General features: G+C 48.3%; 1 protein-coding gene across 2 annotated transcripts in view; it reads left to right on the top strand.

Moving 5' to 3' along the window:
- The window catches only part of Itga9 (integrin subunit alpha 9), a 307,443-nt gene that overhangs the window by 51,442 nt on the left and 240,566 nt on the right, over positions 1–15,435 (top strand). For both annotated transcript variants that reach the window (XM_041677309.1, XM_041677310.1), the window contains 5 exons: positions 280–365; positions 3,328–3,396; positions 8,432–8,569; positions 12,095–12,200; positions 13,428–13,522. In XM_041677309.1, the coding sequence (XP_041533243.1) occupies positions 280–365; positions 3,328–3,396; positions 8,432–8,569; positions 12,095–12,200; positions 13,428–13,522 (494 nt within the window). The remainder of the gene's footprint in view (positions 1–279; positions 366–3,327; positions 3,397–8,431; positions 8,570–12,094; positions 12,201–13,427; positions 13,523–15,435) is intronic.

Here is a 15,435-nt window from a genome sequence, read left to right as displayed (position 1 = left end):
CAAAGTCAGAAACACACAGGGTGTTTAGCACCCTCCTGTTCCCTAGGGACAGCCAGGAGCTACTACCCTCACAGTGTCCCTGTGAGCATTCATATGAGACATGCTATTTAATATGAAGAGATTGACAGCTGCCATCCAGAAAGGTTGATGTCCCAACACTGACTAGAGCATCCTGTCTGGACAGAACACCTACCCAGGAAACGTTTCCTTCGGCTGCATTTTTTCCTTATCTCACTTCCTTCCTCAAGTATGTCTTCACTTTCTATCCACCCTGTTCAGGCTACGCAGTGACCGCTGGCCACTTCTCTCATCCGTCCATCACTGACGTGGTAGGAGGTGCCCCGCAGGATGAAGGCATTGGAAAGGTGAGGAGAAAAGCCCGAGGCATGACGTACTACCATGCAGAGGAGGGGGCATGCTGCCCTGCAGAGGCTTTTCCCATTTGCTTTGTCCTGGACACTCTCCCAGCAGGGTGATGAGTAAGTGGAGGACTGATGGAGCGTCCTCCCATGGATTGATAGGGAGTCCTCCCCATGGACTGATGAAGAGTCCTCCCCATGGACTGATGGGGAGTCCTCCCATAGACTGATGGAGAGTCCTCCCCAAGGACTGATGGGGAGTCCTCCCCATGAACTGATGGGGATTCCTCCCCATGGACTGATGGAGAGTCCTCCCCATGGACTGATGGGGAATCCTCCCCATGGACTGATGGGGAGTCCTCCCCATGGACTGATGGGGAGTCCTCCCCATGGACTGATGGGCGTCCTCCCCATGGACTGATGGGCGTCCTCCCCATGGAATGATGGGGAGTCCTCCCCATGGACTGATGGGGAATCCTCCCCATGGACTGATGGGCGTCCTCCCCATGGACTGATGGGCATCCTCCCCATAGACTGATGGGCGTCCTCCCCATGGACTGTCTCTTTCTGGTCACATTTGGAGGGTTCACACCTTGAAAGCTTAGCATGTTTGCAGTTGATTTTGGGTGTGATTTTAAAGACTACTGTCCTTGACGTCATGGTATCCTCCAGAGGAAGAGTATCCAGTGCTGTCCTAACTCAAGTGCCTCCGCCTTCCCACGCGACTCTGACCTGATGGAATCAGATCTCATCTGTGAGGTCTTAAGAACTTCATAATGCCTGATTTTCACTTGTTTCCCTCGTGTTTCAAAACAAAACAAAAACAAGCAGAAAACCCCACTGTGTTCTTAAGACCAGGGCTAGCCAGGGATCATGTTGATATGGGTTTCTCTAGTGTAACTGCCAAAAAGGTAGGGGACACCCTGAAGTCCAGGGCCCTCTGAGGCTCTCTGGAAACCATGGCCTCTAAGGGGAACTGTGGCTGTGGGCAGTGGTTCAGGTCCTCCTGCTCAGGAGATCCACGTTTATTATGCTGATTGTACTTATTCCTCCTCATTGCTGCGACTCAATCCCTGCCAAGAAGCTTTTTAGGGAAAGGAGAGTTTTTTATGGCTAAGCATCCGAGGACATAGGCTCCATCACAATACAGAAGGCATGGTGGCAGAAAGGAAACATCCACACCCCAGAAAATTAACCTCAAGACCAGCTCCCACTGATCTTCCGCGAGGTCCCTCCCCCCAACCCTCCCAAAGAGAGATTCTAGCTGAGAACCAGGAAAAGTGTTGAGCAAAGCTGAACAGTGGTGTAAATTCTGGGCTCATCGTCCCAAGGGTTGACCAGTGTTGGTGTCTGACCATATCTCCTGTGGTTCAGAGAAGTGGAACCCTGAGTTCTGGACCCCACATCCTTCAGCCAAGAAGTCAGCGAGCTCAGAAGCTGTCAGCTGACAATGCTTGGCTGAGACGCGCTCATGAGGTCACCTCTCTGGATCATCTCAGGCAGCAGGCACTGTTTCAGGAGTCTGAGGCTGTGCAGAGAGGTCCTTTGGAAACGAAACCAAATACCTCAGGGCTCGGAGGCAGAGGCTGTTGGGGACTGCACAGTTGAACTCTGATAACTCAGTCCAGAACTGGCTCTTTCTGAGTCACGTGAATTCCTCTACACAGTGGAAGGAAAAACCCCAGTGGTGATGGCGCCATCTGGGGAGGAAGCAGGGACACCAGACTTCTCTATTGTAACCTTTAGGGTTTGGGTGCTTTCAGCTCCTGGTGTGTTAGCACTGGGCCTTCCTACCAACATGGCTGCTCCTTAGCCTAGGAAAGGGCCCTCTACCCTGGTTCTCATGAGCTCATATTTGATGATATGTGACCAGAGGGACTGGAGAGGTGGCTCAGTGGTTAAGAGTGCTTGCTGCCCTCGTAGAGGACCTAAGTTTAATTCTTACCACCTGTACCATGCAGCTCACGGTCACCTCAGCTCCAGGAGATCTGATGCCTTCTTCTGGACTCTCCACACACCACACATGTGGCATACATTCACACACACATACACATACACACATGTTCACACACATACACCCTTTCACTTATACACACATGTGCACACACACATACACATGAACACACATACATACACACATACACATGTGGGAAGGTAGAGAGAGAGCACAGAAATAAATTTTGAAGATATAATGATGAGGGGCTGGAGAGATGGTTCAGTAGTTAAGAGCGCTTGTTGCTCTTGCAGAGGACCAGAGTTAGGTTCCCAGCACCCACATGGTGGCTCACAATTATCTGTAACTCCAGTTCCAGGGGGTCAAATGCTTCTCCTGACCTCTATGGGCACCAGGCATGCAATATGGTGCACGTAATACATACATACATACATGTTGGCAAAACACTCATATACATAAAATAAAATCAATTAATCTCTTTAAAAGAAACAATTTAGACATCAATGGCTTCATAGTGCTAAGGTCTCTGAAAAAAAATTCCACCATAAAGGGATTTAATGTTTCATTGCTTATTTCCCCAAACTAAGCCTGTGTTTATCCACACAGATTCCATAATTCTAACTGCTACAAGGAAGGAATCATGTTGGAGAGGTTCTCCTCAGTGCTCACCTTCCCCGCTTTGTCTTAGCTTGTGACATCATTAAAGCTCTAACTCCCAGGACTGAAGGAGTCAACTTAAAGAGAAAGCCTACCTATCTATCCCCTCCCCCAGAGTTGAATCACTCAGTTCTAACTGAGGAGTTCTTCCAGGCCTATGTGAACATGATGTGGTTCGGAAGTTGTGGAGATCCTTTCCACCCCAGGATTGGCACTTGCCGACAGCTCTCTTGGCACCTTCCTTACCGGTAACCCATGTACACATACCTGTGAGGGACAACAGGCAGACAGCGTTAAGTATCTGTCTCCAGTGCTTTCATCCTGACCAGGTTTGTTTCTTCTGTTTTCATCCTGCAGGTTTATATATTCAGAGCTGACCGGAGATCAGGGACCTTAATAAAGATTTTCCAGGCATCAGGAAAAAGGGTGAGTTCTTGATGTGGCTCCTATGGGAGTCCGTTCCCTTCGAGGATGTGTATAACCTGACTGCTCATGTGCACTGGGGCAGGCATGTAACAGATGAGTTTGTACACGGCTAAGTTGTGGGTTTGTTTTAGAAGGTGTCACGGTCTGGGTGCTGGCATTCAAATGATGCTGTCTCTCTGCCTCTCCCCTCCTTCACTTTTTTGTCTTCCTGTAACTGTCTCAGGCACACACACAGTCAAAGCCAGAAAGATCAGGTACCTATAATTTTCCCTGTCCATCTGCCTGATGCTGCCCCCTCTGTTCATGTCTTTGACCCCACCCCTGACTGTCATTGCCAGGATTGCTATCACACAGAGAAAATTCCACCTAGCTCATGTACAGAGGTGTTCAATCCACAACCTGTATAGGCTGTGTGTAGCCAGGGATGCAGCCCAGCAGAAATTACAAAGTTCTTTAAAACATTATGAGGTGTGTGTGTGTGTGTGTGTGTGTGTGTGTGTGTAATTGTTTGTTTGTTTGGCAACTCTATCACACTGACCTGACTTTTCAGGTAATGGTTTTTTATCTTAGTGTTCTTAGAAGGTTGAGAAGCAAATGGCCACAAAGCCATTCCTGAAGCTGTCTTGGAAAAGGGTTCTATGACGCCCTCCCAGGCCGTCTCCCTCCCTGTTCCCTGAAAGTTTCCACTGTAACCCATGAGATTCGGTAGTAGAATGGTTCCGGTGATTCATTCACATCCTTTTCCTGGGCTTCCCTCTCCTGCCTGTGTATTTTTTTTTTTTGTGGCTTAGATCAGCAGGAAGGTGTGACTGAGCTAGGTGGCTCAGTGGGACACATGGGGGCGTGGCTCCGTGGGACACGTGGTGGCTAGGAGGATTGCGGGTTCACGGAGGCTGTCGGAGGCCTTAGTGGGCTCTGGCACAAAGCTTAGGATGTGTGGAATATGGGAGGGAGCTGCCAGGAGGCTTCGCCCGCAGTTTCCCTGGGGAAACAATGGTTGTTCCTTCCTGGCCTGCTTTTCCTGGTTCCCGCTTCACCCCGGCTCTGCATTCTTCCTGCTCCGCACCAGCCTGGAAACCTTCCATGTTGTCCCACCAGTGAGCCATAGCCGCACTCAGAATTCCAAAAGGCCCGCTTACGCTTAGTTGTTATTTCTTTCCCTATGGTTGCAGTTTTAACAACCCTGATGTGCACACTCAGTGTATAATGATCATAATCTTTGCATGAAAAAATGTACCCACAAACTTGGCTTTGCCTTTAGCCCTTGCAAGTGTGCTGGCATGCGTTATTTTAACATTTCCCAAACCCTGAAACGTTAGCATCAGATAGTAACGGTGAAAGATTTGCAAAACAAATTTTCTAAGCAACTCTAAAATTAGAAAAGAAATAGTTCCATACTCTTTGTGGTGTATAAGACAGAGAGAGCCCCCAGACGTGTATGATAAATGGATGGTTGTGATTGTCGGTAATGTGCCCACACGTGAAAGAAAGCATGAGCATTCTATCAGAGGGCCTGCAGAACTGGACCCTGCACCCACTGTTTCCCTGAGCGTCCTAGCTTCAATTGCCTGTCAGTATCTCTTCTCTGCCAAAGCCTCGGTTTGCAGACGGCCTTCCTTGACCAGTTGTCTTGAAGTGAGTCAGGTGTGGACGATGATTTGAGAGTCGGCGCTGGGAGGGAAAATGGCATAGCCTTTGAGGATCCTTGTCTGTGCTGCCTGAGAATTCAGCGTTCAGAGTTCTAGGACATGTCTCTTTGAATGGCCTCATTGTAATAGGGTGAGTTGTGTTTTTCCATGCAGAGACTGCAGGGCCAAGGTGCTGTACCCCAACTCCATAACCATATTCCTAATTCTCCCCCTCCTTTCTCCCATCTTCCCACCCTCCCTTCCTCCTGTGACTTTCATTGTCCCCTCTCAGCATCTCCAGCCACGGCTGTGCCCACCATCATCCATCCGACCTTGACGCAGGCTTTCTCTTCTGTAGATATCTGGGTATTGCCAGAAGATACTGACTTCTTCATTATCTTAGGGAGAGGACATAACCCGTGGGCTTCCCAAGGATGCCACTAGCTTTGCCCTTTCATCCAGGGCTCCATAGACAACAGAAGTTCCAACTCAGAAAGCCACCCACTTACTTCGACTTCTCTTTGGCTCCACTTCAGTACAAATTGTCTGGTGTCTGCTCTCTATTGAGTTGGGCACCTTACGACAGTCAGCACAAGGTCATCACTATGTTTGTGGTTCAGACGTGAATGCAGACATACTCTGAGCTGCCAAAGATTGCCAGTTAAGGAGCGCTGGGTCCAAAGTGTGTCCTTGACATGTGGACGTGTCTTTGACTTACCTCAGCGGGTGAAATGTCCACATTTTAAAAATATGGAAGGATTTTTGATTGAACACGCATGAAAACACCAAGCTAGATAGCCTGCTGGTTAAGCCAATCACCCCCTGGGTCTCAGTCCAAGAGAACAGCTCTTGGTTTGACTCATCTGGCCTGGCCTGGGTTTCGAAGCAACGTTCTAAGTCCAGGGCAAGTGTCAACTGCAGGAAGTAGGTTGGAGAGGCTCAGTCTGCCTATCTCAAACTCCATAAGGTCAGCTGCAAACATGTCTCACAAGAAAGACAAAATTCCCGGCTTTTCTATTTAAAAGCATTTATTAGAACAATAGCACCTTCTCTTTTTTTTTTTTTTTTTTTTGTTACAAGTTTCAAACCTGCAGCTGATGGAGGAAAGTCATTGGTTAAATAAAAAGAAACTGCTTGGCCCTCATTGGTTAGAAGATAGGTGGGAGGAGTAAACAGAACAGAACGCTGGGAGGAAGAGGAAGTGAGCTCAGACTCCACAGCTCTCCTCTCGGGAGCAGACGCCTCAGAGAGAGAGACACCATGCTCCCGGCTCCTGGGCAGACACACACAATGAAGCTCCGACCCAGGATGGACGTGGGCTAGAATCTTCCCGGTAAGACCGGTGCTCACAGATTATTAGAGATGGGTTGATCGGGATATCAGAATTAGCCAGTAAGGGCTAGAGCTAAAGGGCCAAGCAGTGTTTAAATGAATACAGTTTGTGTGTTGTCATTTCGGGCATAAGCTAGCAGGCGGCTGGGGTGTTGGGGATGTAGCCCCGCCGCTCTTATTACTACATGCAGCCCCTAAGTGCAGGTCTAGCCTGCACACTTAGAGCTAACATAGTATTTGCTTATTTACTTAATTATCACGGAACTGACATTAGCCTAGGATCTCTCAATCTGCTAGGCAAAGCTCTCTTACTGCTGAGCTATATCCTTAGCTCTTTTGCAACTTTCACCTAAGAATTTATTTTATAATTTTATGTGCATGCATGTGAATTTGTACGTGTGAGTGCTGTATCCATGTGAGTCAATGATGTCACATGTCCCTGGAGCCGGAGGCGGTGATGTCACATGCCCCTGGAGCCAGAGGCTGTGATGTAATATGTCCCTTGGAGCTAGAGGCTGTGATGTCACATGTCACTGAAGTTGGAGGCGGTGATGTCACATGTCCCTGGAGCCAGAGGTGGTGATGTCACATGTCCCTGATGATGGAGGCAGTGATGTCACATGTCCCTGGAATTGGAGGCGGTGATGGCACATGCCCCTGGAAATGGAGGCGGTGATGTAACATGCCCCTGGAGCCAGAGGCAGTGATTTCACATGTCCCTGGAGATGGAGGCAGTGATGTCATATGCCCCTGGAGATGGAGGTGGTGATGTCGCATGTCACTGAAGTTGGAGGCAGTTGTGAGCTGCTCAGCAGGGCTGCAGGCCACAGTGTATGCTCTTTACCTCTGAGCTGTCTCTCAGGCCCCTACTTTTACTTTAAAGGGACGGTCTTGCTAAGTTTGCCAGGCTAGCTTTGAACTTAGGGTACTCTTACCTCAGCTTTCACAATTACAGCCCTGGGCCCCCAATCCCATAGCAATTGGTCTTAAACAAAATGAGCACGTTGTCAGCATTTGGGATAGGTACTGAAAGTCACGATGTAGGTGTTGTCTTGGAAATGGAAAAGCTGGTGATCTGGGAGCCAGCTCTCCTGGTGATGTTAGCCACAGCTGGGTGGGGCTGCTACTGCAGCTGGGCCCTGGGCTCCGGGTTGCTGCAATCCCCACCACTCACTTGGCTCAGACACTGCCAGCTCAGATGCCGCCTAGAAGGGCGTGTGAGCTGCTGGTTTTTATTTTATTCTACTCATCCAGGCAAAGGCCCAGATCTCTGGTCTTTGTGTCGGAGGCACTGGATATAGAATAACAGATTCTGGGGAGAGGGAGAGGGCTTAGTCACAGAGTTGTCTTGTACAAGTATGAGGGTCTGGGTCTGATCCTCGGGTCCTCAGAGTGCGTGTGAAAAAACCAAGAGTTTTGGCTTGCTCTTGTGACCTCGGCACTGGGGAGGTGGAAATGTGCGTATGTACCCGCACATCTGTGTCCTTGCACACATCTACGTACCTGCACTCACATGAACAGGCACACACATGAACGTGCACACTGCAACACACACAAGCACGCACACACATCACATACACAGAATAGTAAAGTACCAGGTTACTGTTTACACTCTGATTCAAGATCCAGTATAAACTTGCCCCTTTTCCCCATCTATCAAACACGAGAGAACATGAGTTACATGTTCCTCTGTCATGTCAGCTCATGCCTACTTCTTACTCTGTGTAAGACTGGAGAGGGTATGTGCCCCCTGTCTTCTTTTCCTACCTGCTTGTGTTGTGAGACTTCATATTTCTGCTTGCTATGCCTTGTCAAATGTCTGGTATATGGAGTGCAAATATAAACATAATGTCTCATTCTCAGGGGACTGTCCCTTTACCTGCCCCTGATAGGGGCCTGTAAGCTGGAGAGCTTTGGTCTCTTATTGACTAGAAGATCCCCAGTCGTGGGGTCTGTCTCTCTTTGCCCAGCTAACACAGCTTCTGGGAGGTTAGGGACATGGGCTGATGGAGCAAGGGCCGCGGTGTTTAAGAACAGCCTCTGAACATGTTGTTGTGATTGAACTCGGTTTGCAGATGGGCTCTTACTTCGGCTCCTCCTTGTGTGCAGTTGACCTAAATATGGACGGCCTCTCTGATCTGCTTGTGGGAGCCCCCATGTTTTCTGAGGTCAGAGATGAAGGGCAGGTTACTGTCTACCTCAGCAAAGGAAATGTGAGTACAATATGGGGCAATGGGGAGATTGGGATGGGGGGGGGGTGGACATCTGTCTAGCCATTGTGGCTAGCACCCACTGGATCCCACTGGAAGAAAGTTGCATCTTGGGCCATGTTACCTAGAGGAGATGAAGGCCTGAGTTATGCAAGGAAAGGCTTTATGGTCCATTAATGAATATTTTTTTTATCTTTTTATTTATTTATTTATTAAAGATTTCTGTCTCTTCTCCGCTACCGCCTCCCATTTCCCTTCCCCTCCCCAAATCAAGTCCCCCTCCCTTGTCAGCCCAAAGAGCAATCAGGGTTCCCTGCCCTGTGGGAAGTCCAAGGACCACCCACCTCCAAATGGATAATTTTTATACAGCGTGGGACCTAGAGAGTGGTCCTAGAGTGGGTGCCGTGTATGGTTTTTCCTGCTTTCTCTGAGTCATATAAGCCTGCTATACACATGGCTGTAAAGGTCTCCATTTTTCAGATGAAATAAACCAAGGCTCAGTAAGGTTAACTCAGTTTGCCTCAAATTTCACATCTCAAAAGTAGAGAGGTTGGGATTTGCCCTCAGCAAGCTGGCTCCATCTCTAGGCTCCGTCACCCTTCTGAGAGTTTATATGCATCTTTCTGGAGAGGCAGGGATAGGATGTCTGTGAGGAATCTGAGGAAGGAGTAGGAATTCAGTAGAAATATGAACTGGACTGGGCCTGAGCTCCCAACGGGAAAATGCCTGTGGGTTGAGTGGTGAGCAGCACCTTTTCCTAGGCCAGCATGGAATCCGTGCTGGCTAACCGCTGATAAACTGGCCAAGGGCTGTCAGCAGAGTGTCCCTGGTTCTGCAGAATCATAAAGCAGAGAGACACATGCAAATGTGCCTCTTCCTCCTCTGCAGCTAATGGAGGGTGGGTGGCTGGGACCTTGGGAAAGAAGGCAGCGCAGTAATCGGTAGAGGCAGGAGACCCAAGACAAAGCAGACTCCAAGTGTTCGACCACACTTGCCATGCTCGGTCTAACACACCTCACTACTATACGGCTGCTCTACGTGCCAGGGTATTTTTGCTCCCACTGAACCACAGCCCACTTGGTTAGTGATTGTATTGCCCTGTGGAGGAGTGACATAAACCCTGTGAAGTCTTATATGTGAAGGATGAGAAAGTAGCTTGAAATTGATCACTTCTTCCTCTACAAAATGGGAAGTGCCTTGTGATCTAAACAAGATGACCAGACATGGACGGATATACCCAGAAGGACTTGGGGCTGTCCCCAGCACACTACCAGAAAGAATTACGGAACTGGCCATCTGTGACCAAGAGTGTTTGGATTTAACCAAACCACAGATTGAATACATTGTGTCCTACTGACTGTGTTTAGACTTTTCCCTTGCCATCGGTCCCTGAATGACATAATGTAAACCATATTTGCATATCATTTGTATTGAATTAGACATTGTAAGTAATCTAGACATGGTTTAAGGAAGGGGTGGGCATCCATAGGTTCTATGCAAATACTGCACTATTTATATAAGGAATTTGTACATTTGAAGTTTTAGTATGCTAGGGGTTTAGGCACCAATACTCCCAGACACTAAAGGACAATCTTTTGTGTTTTGGGGTGGGGTCTCACCAGTGAGATAAATCAAATCATCAGATCTTTATATATTTCTTCAAGCTGCAAGCACTGTTCATAGCAATAGAAATTTAGTCACAGCAAAAGACAGACCCTGGCTTGGTGGACTGTGGTTTGTGTGTAGGTCCCTAATGCCTCTCACCAGGGAAGACGTAAAGATTCTTAAGCCTGCAGATGCCAGGTGTTTTAATGTCCTGGTATTTGTATGTTGTTGTAAGGAAGCCACTAGGTAAGTCCCGGCTGCTTAGTCCTGAAATAATCACACAGAAACTGTATTAATTAAATCACTGCTTGGTCCATTAGCTCTAGCTTCTTATTGGCTAACACTTACATCTTAATTTAACCCATTTCTATTCATCTGTGTATTGCCGCGTAGCTGTGGCTTACCGGGTAAAGTTCCGGCAGGGCTCCATGGCTTCTCTCTTATTCTGCCTCCTTTCTTCCAACATTCGGTTTAGTCTTCCCTACCTAACTCTGTTCTACCCTATCAGGCCAAGCCAATTTCTTTATTCATTAACCAATAAAAGCAACACATAGACAGAAGGACCTCCCACACCAGTATGCCAGTCATTCAGGGGGACCATGGGCATCTTGGATGGCTCCTCCTGCCATATACACTATTGCCTCCTCTCCTGTTTGCCCAAGAACTTCAAATCTGAGCCACATGTGTGGAACCCCTGACCACAGGTACCACTGACAAGATTGCCAATGCATGTTCTGTGCAAAACAACCTCAGTGACTTGTACCAAAAGACAAGAGAGACGGAAAAAAATGGAAAATGGGCACTCTTTTGGTTACCAGAATCTAAAGTTCTTACCCTTGATCTCTCTAACAGAAACCAAAGAGTCGGACATCTGAGGAAGGAAATAGATGTATTGAAGTCCAGCCCCAAGGAAAGACAGGGCATTTTTAATCTCACATTGACGTCCTGGGTGGGATACTCAAGAGGGCAGAGACACAAGGTTACAGCGAGGCGCTGAGCAGGGCTGGGCAGGATGCCACTGTGCTGGGAAGACCTTCCTCCCTGAGCCTGTCTCCTCTCTTCCTGAAGAGCCTAGGACCTTGGTCCTGGACCATCATATACACTTTCTTTATAGACAAACACAATCAGTTCATCTGTACTGAGGAGAGGAGGCCTCAGGAGATCTTCGCCTTACGATTTAGAAAACCAGAGGAAAGGGTCAGGTGAGGAGCTAGGGCAGGGAAAAGGTTGACCATTTCTTTCTCTGTTGCACCTTAAAACAGTGTTGGACTAGGTGGTAGCTCATGCCTTTAACCCTTGCATTCAAAAGGTGAGGCAGGAGGATCTCTGTGAATTTGAGGCCTGCCTGGTCTACACTGAGGATCTCCAGAGCTACACAGTGAGATTCGGAGAAAACAGAAACACTGTGGGGGGAAGAGTTAGGCTATAAGAAGAGCAGAGAGGGCCGGGTGGTGGTGGCACAAGCCTTTAATCCCAGCACTCGGGTGGCAGAGGCAGGCAGATCTCTGTGAGTTCAAGCCCAGCCTGGTCTACAAGAGCTAGTTCCAGGACAGGCTCAAAGCTACAGAGAAACCCTGTCTTGAAAAACCGGGGTGGAGGGGTGAGCAGAGAGGAAGGACACTGTGGGGACACAGAGAGGGAAGGCTTACCTGTCTGAATTTGGCCAGGTCATGTTCGGGCAATGGTCCTCCTGCCACGATCTTTTTCCTAAAGCCTATCTCAGGCTATTTGCAGACTCCCACTGCGTATGTGAAAGGCTTGGCTTTGCTGTGAGGAAAGAGATTTGGGTTCCCATGATTCTGCCCAGCTGTTTCCTGCCCATGGTTGTACCCTGAAGAGGGTGGTGTTCTGAGCTCTGAGTTTTCATTGTGTTTTTTTTTTGCCCCCCTCCTTTTTTCCCTCCACCTCCATCCTGTTTCCCAGGGAGCTCTTGAGGAACAGCTGTCCCTGACTGGAGATGGTGCCTACAATGCACACTTTGGGGAGAGCATTGCCAACCTGGGTGATCTTGATGATGATGGGTTCCCAGGTGAGTAGGCCTCTCTGGGGCACAGGGTCCCACCAGGTGTCGTTGTCCCTTGTTTGTGACTGAATCTTGAACTCCCCACCCCACCCCTGAAGGCACAGCAGCTCCCATGGGAAGGAGAGCAGATCTTAGAGATGGACTGGGCACCAAACAGTCACTTCTGCACAATCCAGTCTCATCAGCTTTGCATTCTGTTCTGTGCAGTGGCCTCTGAGGCTGGTCCACTGAGGACTGCTTCTTATCGCAAAATGTTTGCCTCTGCATCTGGGATGCTCTGTCATGTTGTTGGGGAAGTGAATAAAGAGAGAATTCGATATTTTCTTCCCTGATCATATCAGCCTGGTTGAGTATGTATTTGTCAGAAGAATGAGTGGTATATGTACCTAACACCCATTTCTTTTTGGACAATGGTACCCTCCACAGCCTCTTGGCTTCTCTCTCTGGTCTATTTTTAATCCCTCTTTCCCTGACTGTATGTAGAATATACAGACATTAGGAACCATTTCTGCAGGGCTGGGATGTGGCTCTTGCTTAGACCAGATATCCTTCAATATTTCACACCATTGGCCACAGATGGCTTCATTCATTGAGAGGACTGTCATCCCGAGGTCATGGGAATACGTACCCCTGACCCCTGACCCTTAATCTCACATTAGCAGACACATGGCTTATTAGAAGACAAGGGAGAAAAAGGAGGAAGATTCAGGCTTTGTTCCAGGAACTGCCATTTGTGGGAAATAATGTTGGTGTGCGTGCGGCATGAATGTTACTTTATCCGCTTCCTTCACCTAAAATAAAGTTGGCCTTTTCCCTTGCACACTAATGCACTCCGACAGGCAGGTCAGGATGGGTTGGTTGTCTTCATTTGTGTTGCTGGTATGGCTTACCTCAGAGTCTTTGCCTCTGGGGAGGAGGAAGGGCACTTTCCCTGGAGTAAACCTCTCTCAGCTTGTGTTAACTTCCCAGCTTTTCAATGGTAGGAGAACATTTGCCTGATTAAATGTTCAAGTTGCAAACAGTGGAGAAGTTGTGAAACCTAGGTGTTCAGACAGGATGAGTGGCATGTAGGAAGCCGCACTGATATTACCCCGGGGTGTTCAGACAGGGTGAGTGGCATGTAGGAACCCGCACTGATATTACCCCGGGGTGTTCAGACAGGATGAGTGGCATGTAGGAACCCGCACTGATATTACCCCACGTGAGTTGTCTAATTAGCTGTCTCCCCCTCAGATGTGGCCATTGGTGCACCTAAGGAGGATGACTTTGCTGGTGCGGTCTACATCTATCACGGTGATGCCAATGGGATCGTCCCGCAGTACTCAATGGTAAGTGGTGGGAGGGGCCGTGCTGGCTGTGTGTGTGTGTGTGCGTGTGCATGTGTGTGTGCGTGTGTGTGTGCGTGCATGTGCGTGTGCATGTGTGTGTGCGTGTGTGTGTGCGTGCATGTGCGTGTGCATGTGTGTGTGTGTGTGTGTGTGTGTGTGTATGTGTGTGTTTTGATGGAGGCTCCACTGTGCGCCATGCTAAGGGAATGTAGACTGGTACTGTTTATTAAATCCAGAAAAAAAATTGTTATAGACTCCCATTTTTTTTTTGAGACAGGATTTCTCTGTAGCTTTGGAGCCTGTCCTGGAACTAGCTCTTGTAGACCAGGCTGGCTTTGAACTCACAGAAATCTGCCTGCCTGCCTCTGCCTCCCGAGTGCTGGGATTAAAGGCATGGACCACCACTGCCCAGCTATAGACTTCCAAATTTACTCACATTCAAGGATACATCCTGCATACATTAAAAACAATTCTGAATTCTTCTTTTCAGATAGTTTGTTATTTTTCAACTGCATGTGTATGTTGGGGGGCACATGAGTGCAATGCCTTCAGAGGTCAGAAGAGGGTGTTGGGCTCTCTGAAACTGGAGTTACCGATGGCTATAAGGGGACTGGGAACCGAACTTTCGTCCTTTGAAACTGCTAACTGCTCCACCACCATGGAAGTTCCAGGGATCGAACTCAGGGTAGTCAGGCTTTGTGGCAAGCACCTTTGCTTGATGAGCCCCTTACGGACCCCACAGCTACTTATTTAAACAGAGAAATGCAACTTCCTCTTTATTTTGACATCTCTGTCAAAACACCAGCGGAATTTAATTTCCTTTTTAACATTTCTATCTGTTTTTGGACAGTGTTGTGGGTAGCCTATGCCAGTCTCCAACTTACTAGGTAGTTGAGGATGTCCTTCAACTCCCAATCTCCTGCCTTCACCTCCAAAGTGCTGGGATCACCAGTGTGTGATACTCCATTTTACGTGGTGCTAGGGACTGAACCTAGGGCTTTGTTTATGCTAGGCATGCATCCTACCCATGGAGCCACATCCCCAGGCCTCTGAGGAATATGTTTTAAAATGTAATCTAGGGACACAGGGCCCCACAGAGGACAGCCTGAAAGTCGTCACGGGCCATTGTCAGGCTTGGCATCAAGAGCTAATCAAAGCTCTGGTTTTGTGTCCTGGACTTGGGAACATGGAAGTGGCGAGTTCTCTTATTTTTGCCTCGTTAGCATAGTGCTCACTCAGTCTTGCTGATGTATCAAGCCCAACCCATGGGAAAAAAGGAAGTCAGGCTCTCCGCAGCAGCACGGTCAGGATGTGAGTGGATGTGGGTAGCATGGTTTGTATATTTCTCCCACCGGGTCAGTGACAGAAGAAAACACACACCAAGAATGCTGCAGGCAGTCAGCGTGTTTGCCTGGCATGCACTGCACGAGGGCCTGGCTTCCATGAATCATGCATGGTGTCACATGTCCATAACCCCAGAACGCAGCCGTGTAAGGTCATCCTCGGCTACATAGGTAGTTTGAGGTCAGCCCGGGTTACAGACCCTATCACTAGTAAACCAAAAACGAAATCAAAACAAAACAAAAAACCCTTTTTAGTCAGTAAATGTTTGTAACTGGACACTGGTGTGTTGAGCACTTCCTGTTCATACTTGTCCATGTAAGTTTGTATTTATGGCTGAGTTATCTGTCCAGTCCATGGTTTGTATTTTAAGAGGCATGTGTAAAAGGGGGTACAATTCCTTTTATTATTTTTATGTGTGTGTGTACACATGTGTGTGAGTGTGTAGTGTATGTGTGTGGTGTATGTGCACATGTGTGGTACAGAGGCTAGAGGAGGTGGTCAGGTGTCCCTACTCCATCACTCTGCTTCATTCCCTTGAGACAGGGACTCTCACTGAAACTGGAGCTGGG

The sequence above is a fragment of the Microtus oregoni genome, unplaced genomic scaffold (genome assembly GCF_018167655.1).
Source record: "Microtus oregoni isolate MIOR12 unplaced genomic scaffold, Mior012 000028F_ref0000031, whole genome shotgun sequence".
Lineage (NCBI taxonomy): Eukaryota > Metazoa > Chordata > Mammalia > Rodentia > Cricetidae > Microtus > Microtus oregoni.
Note: the sequence above shows the minus strand (reverse complement) of the source record. Positions and strands in the feature narration are given on the sequence as shown.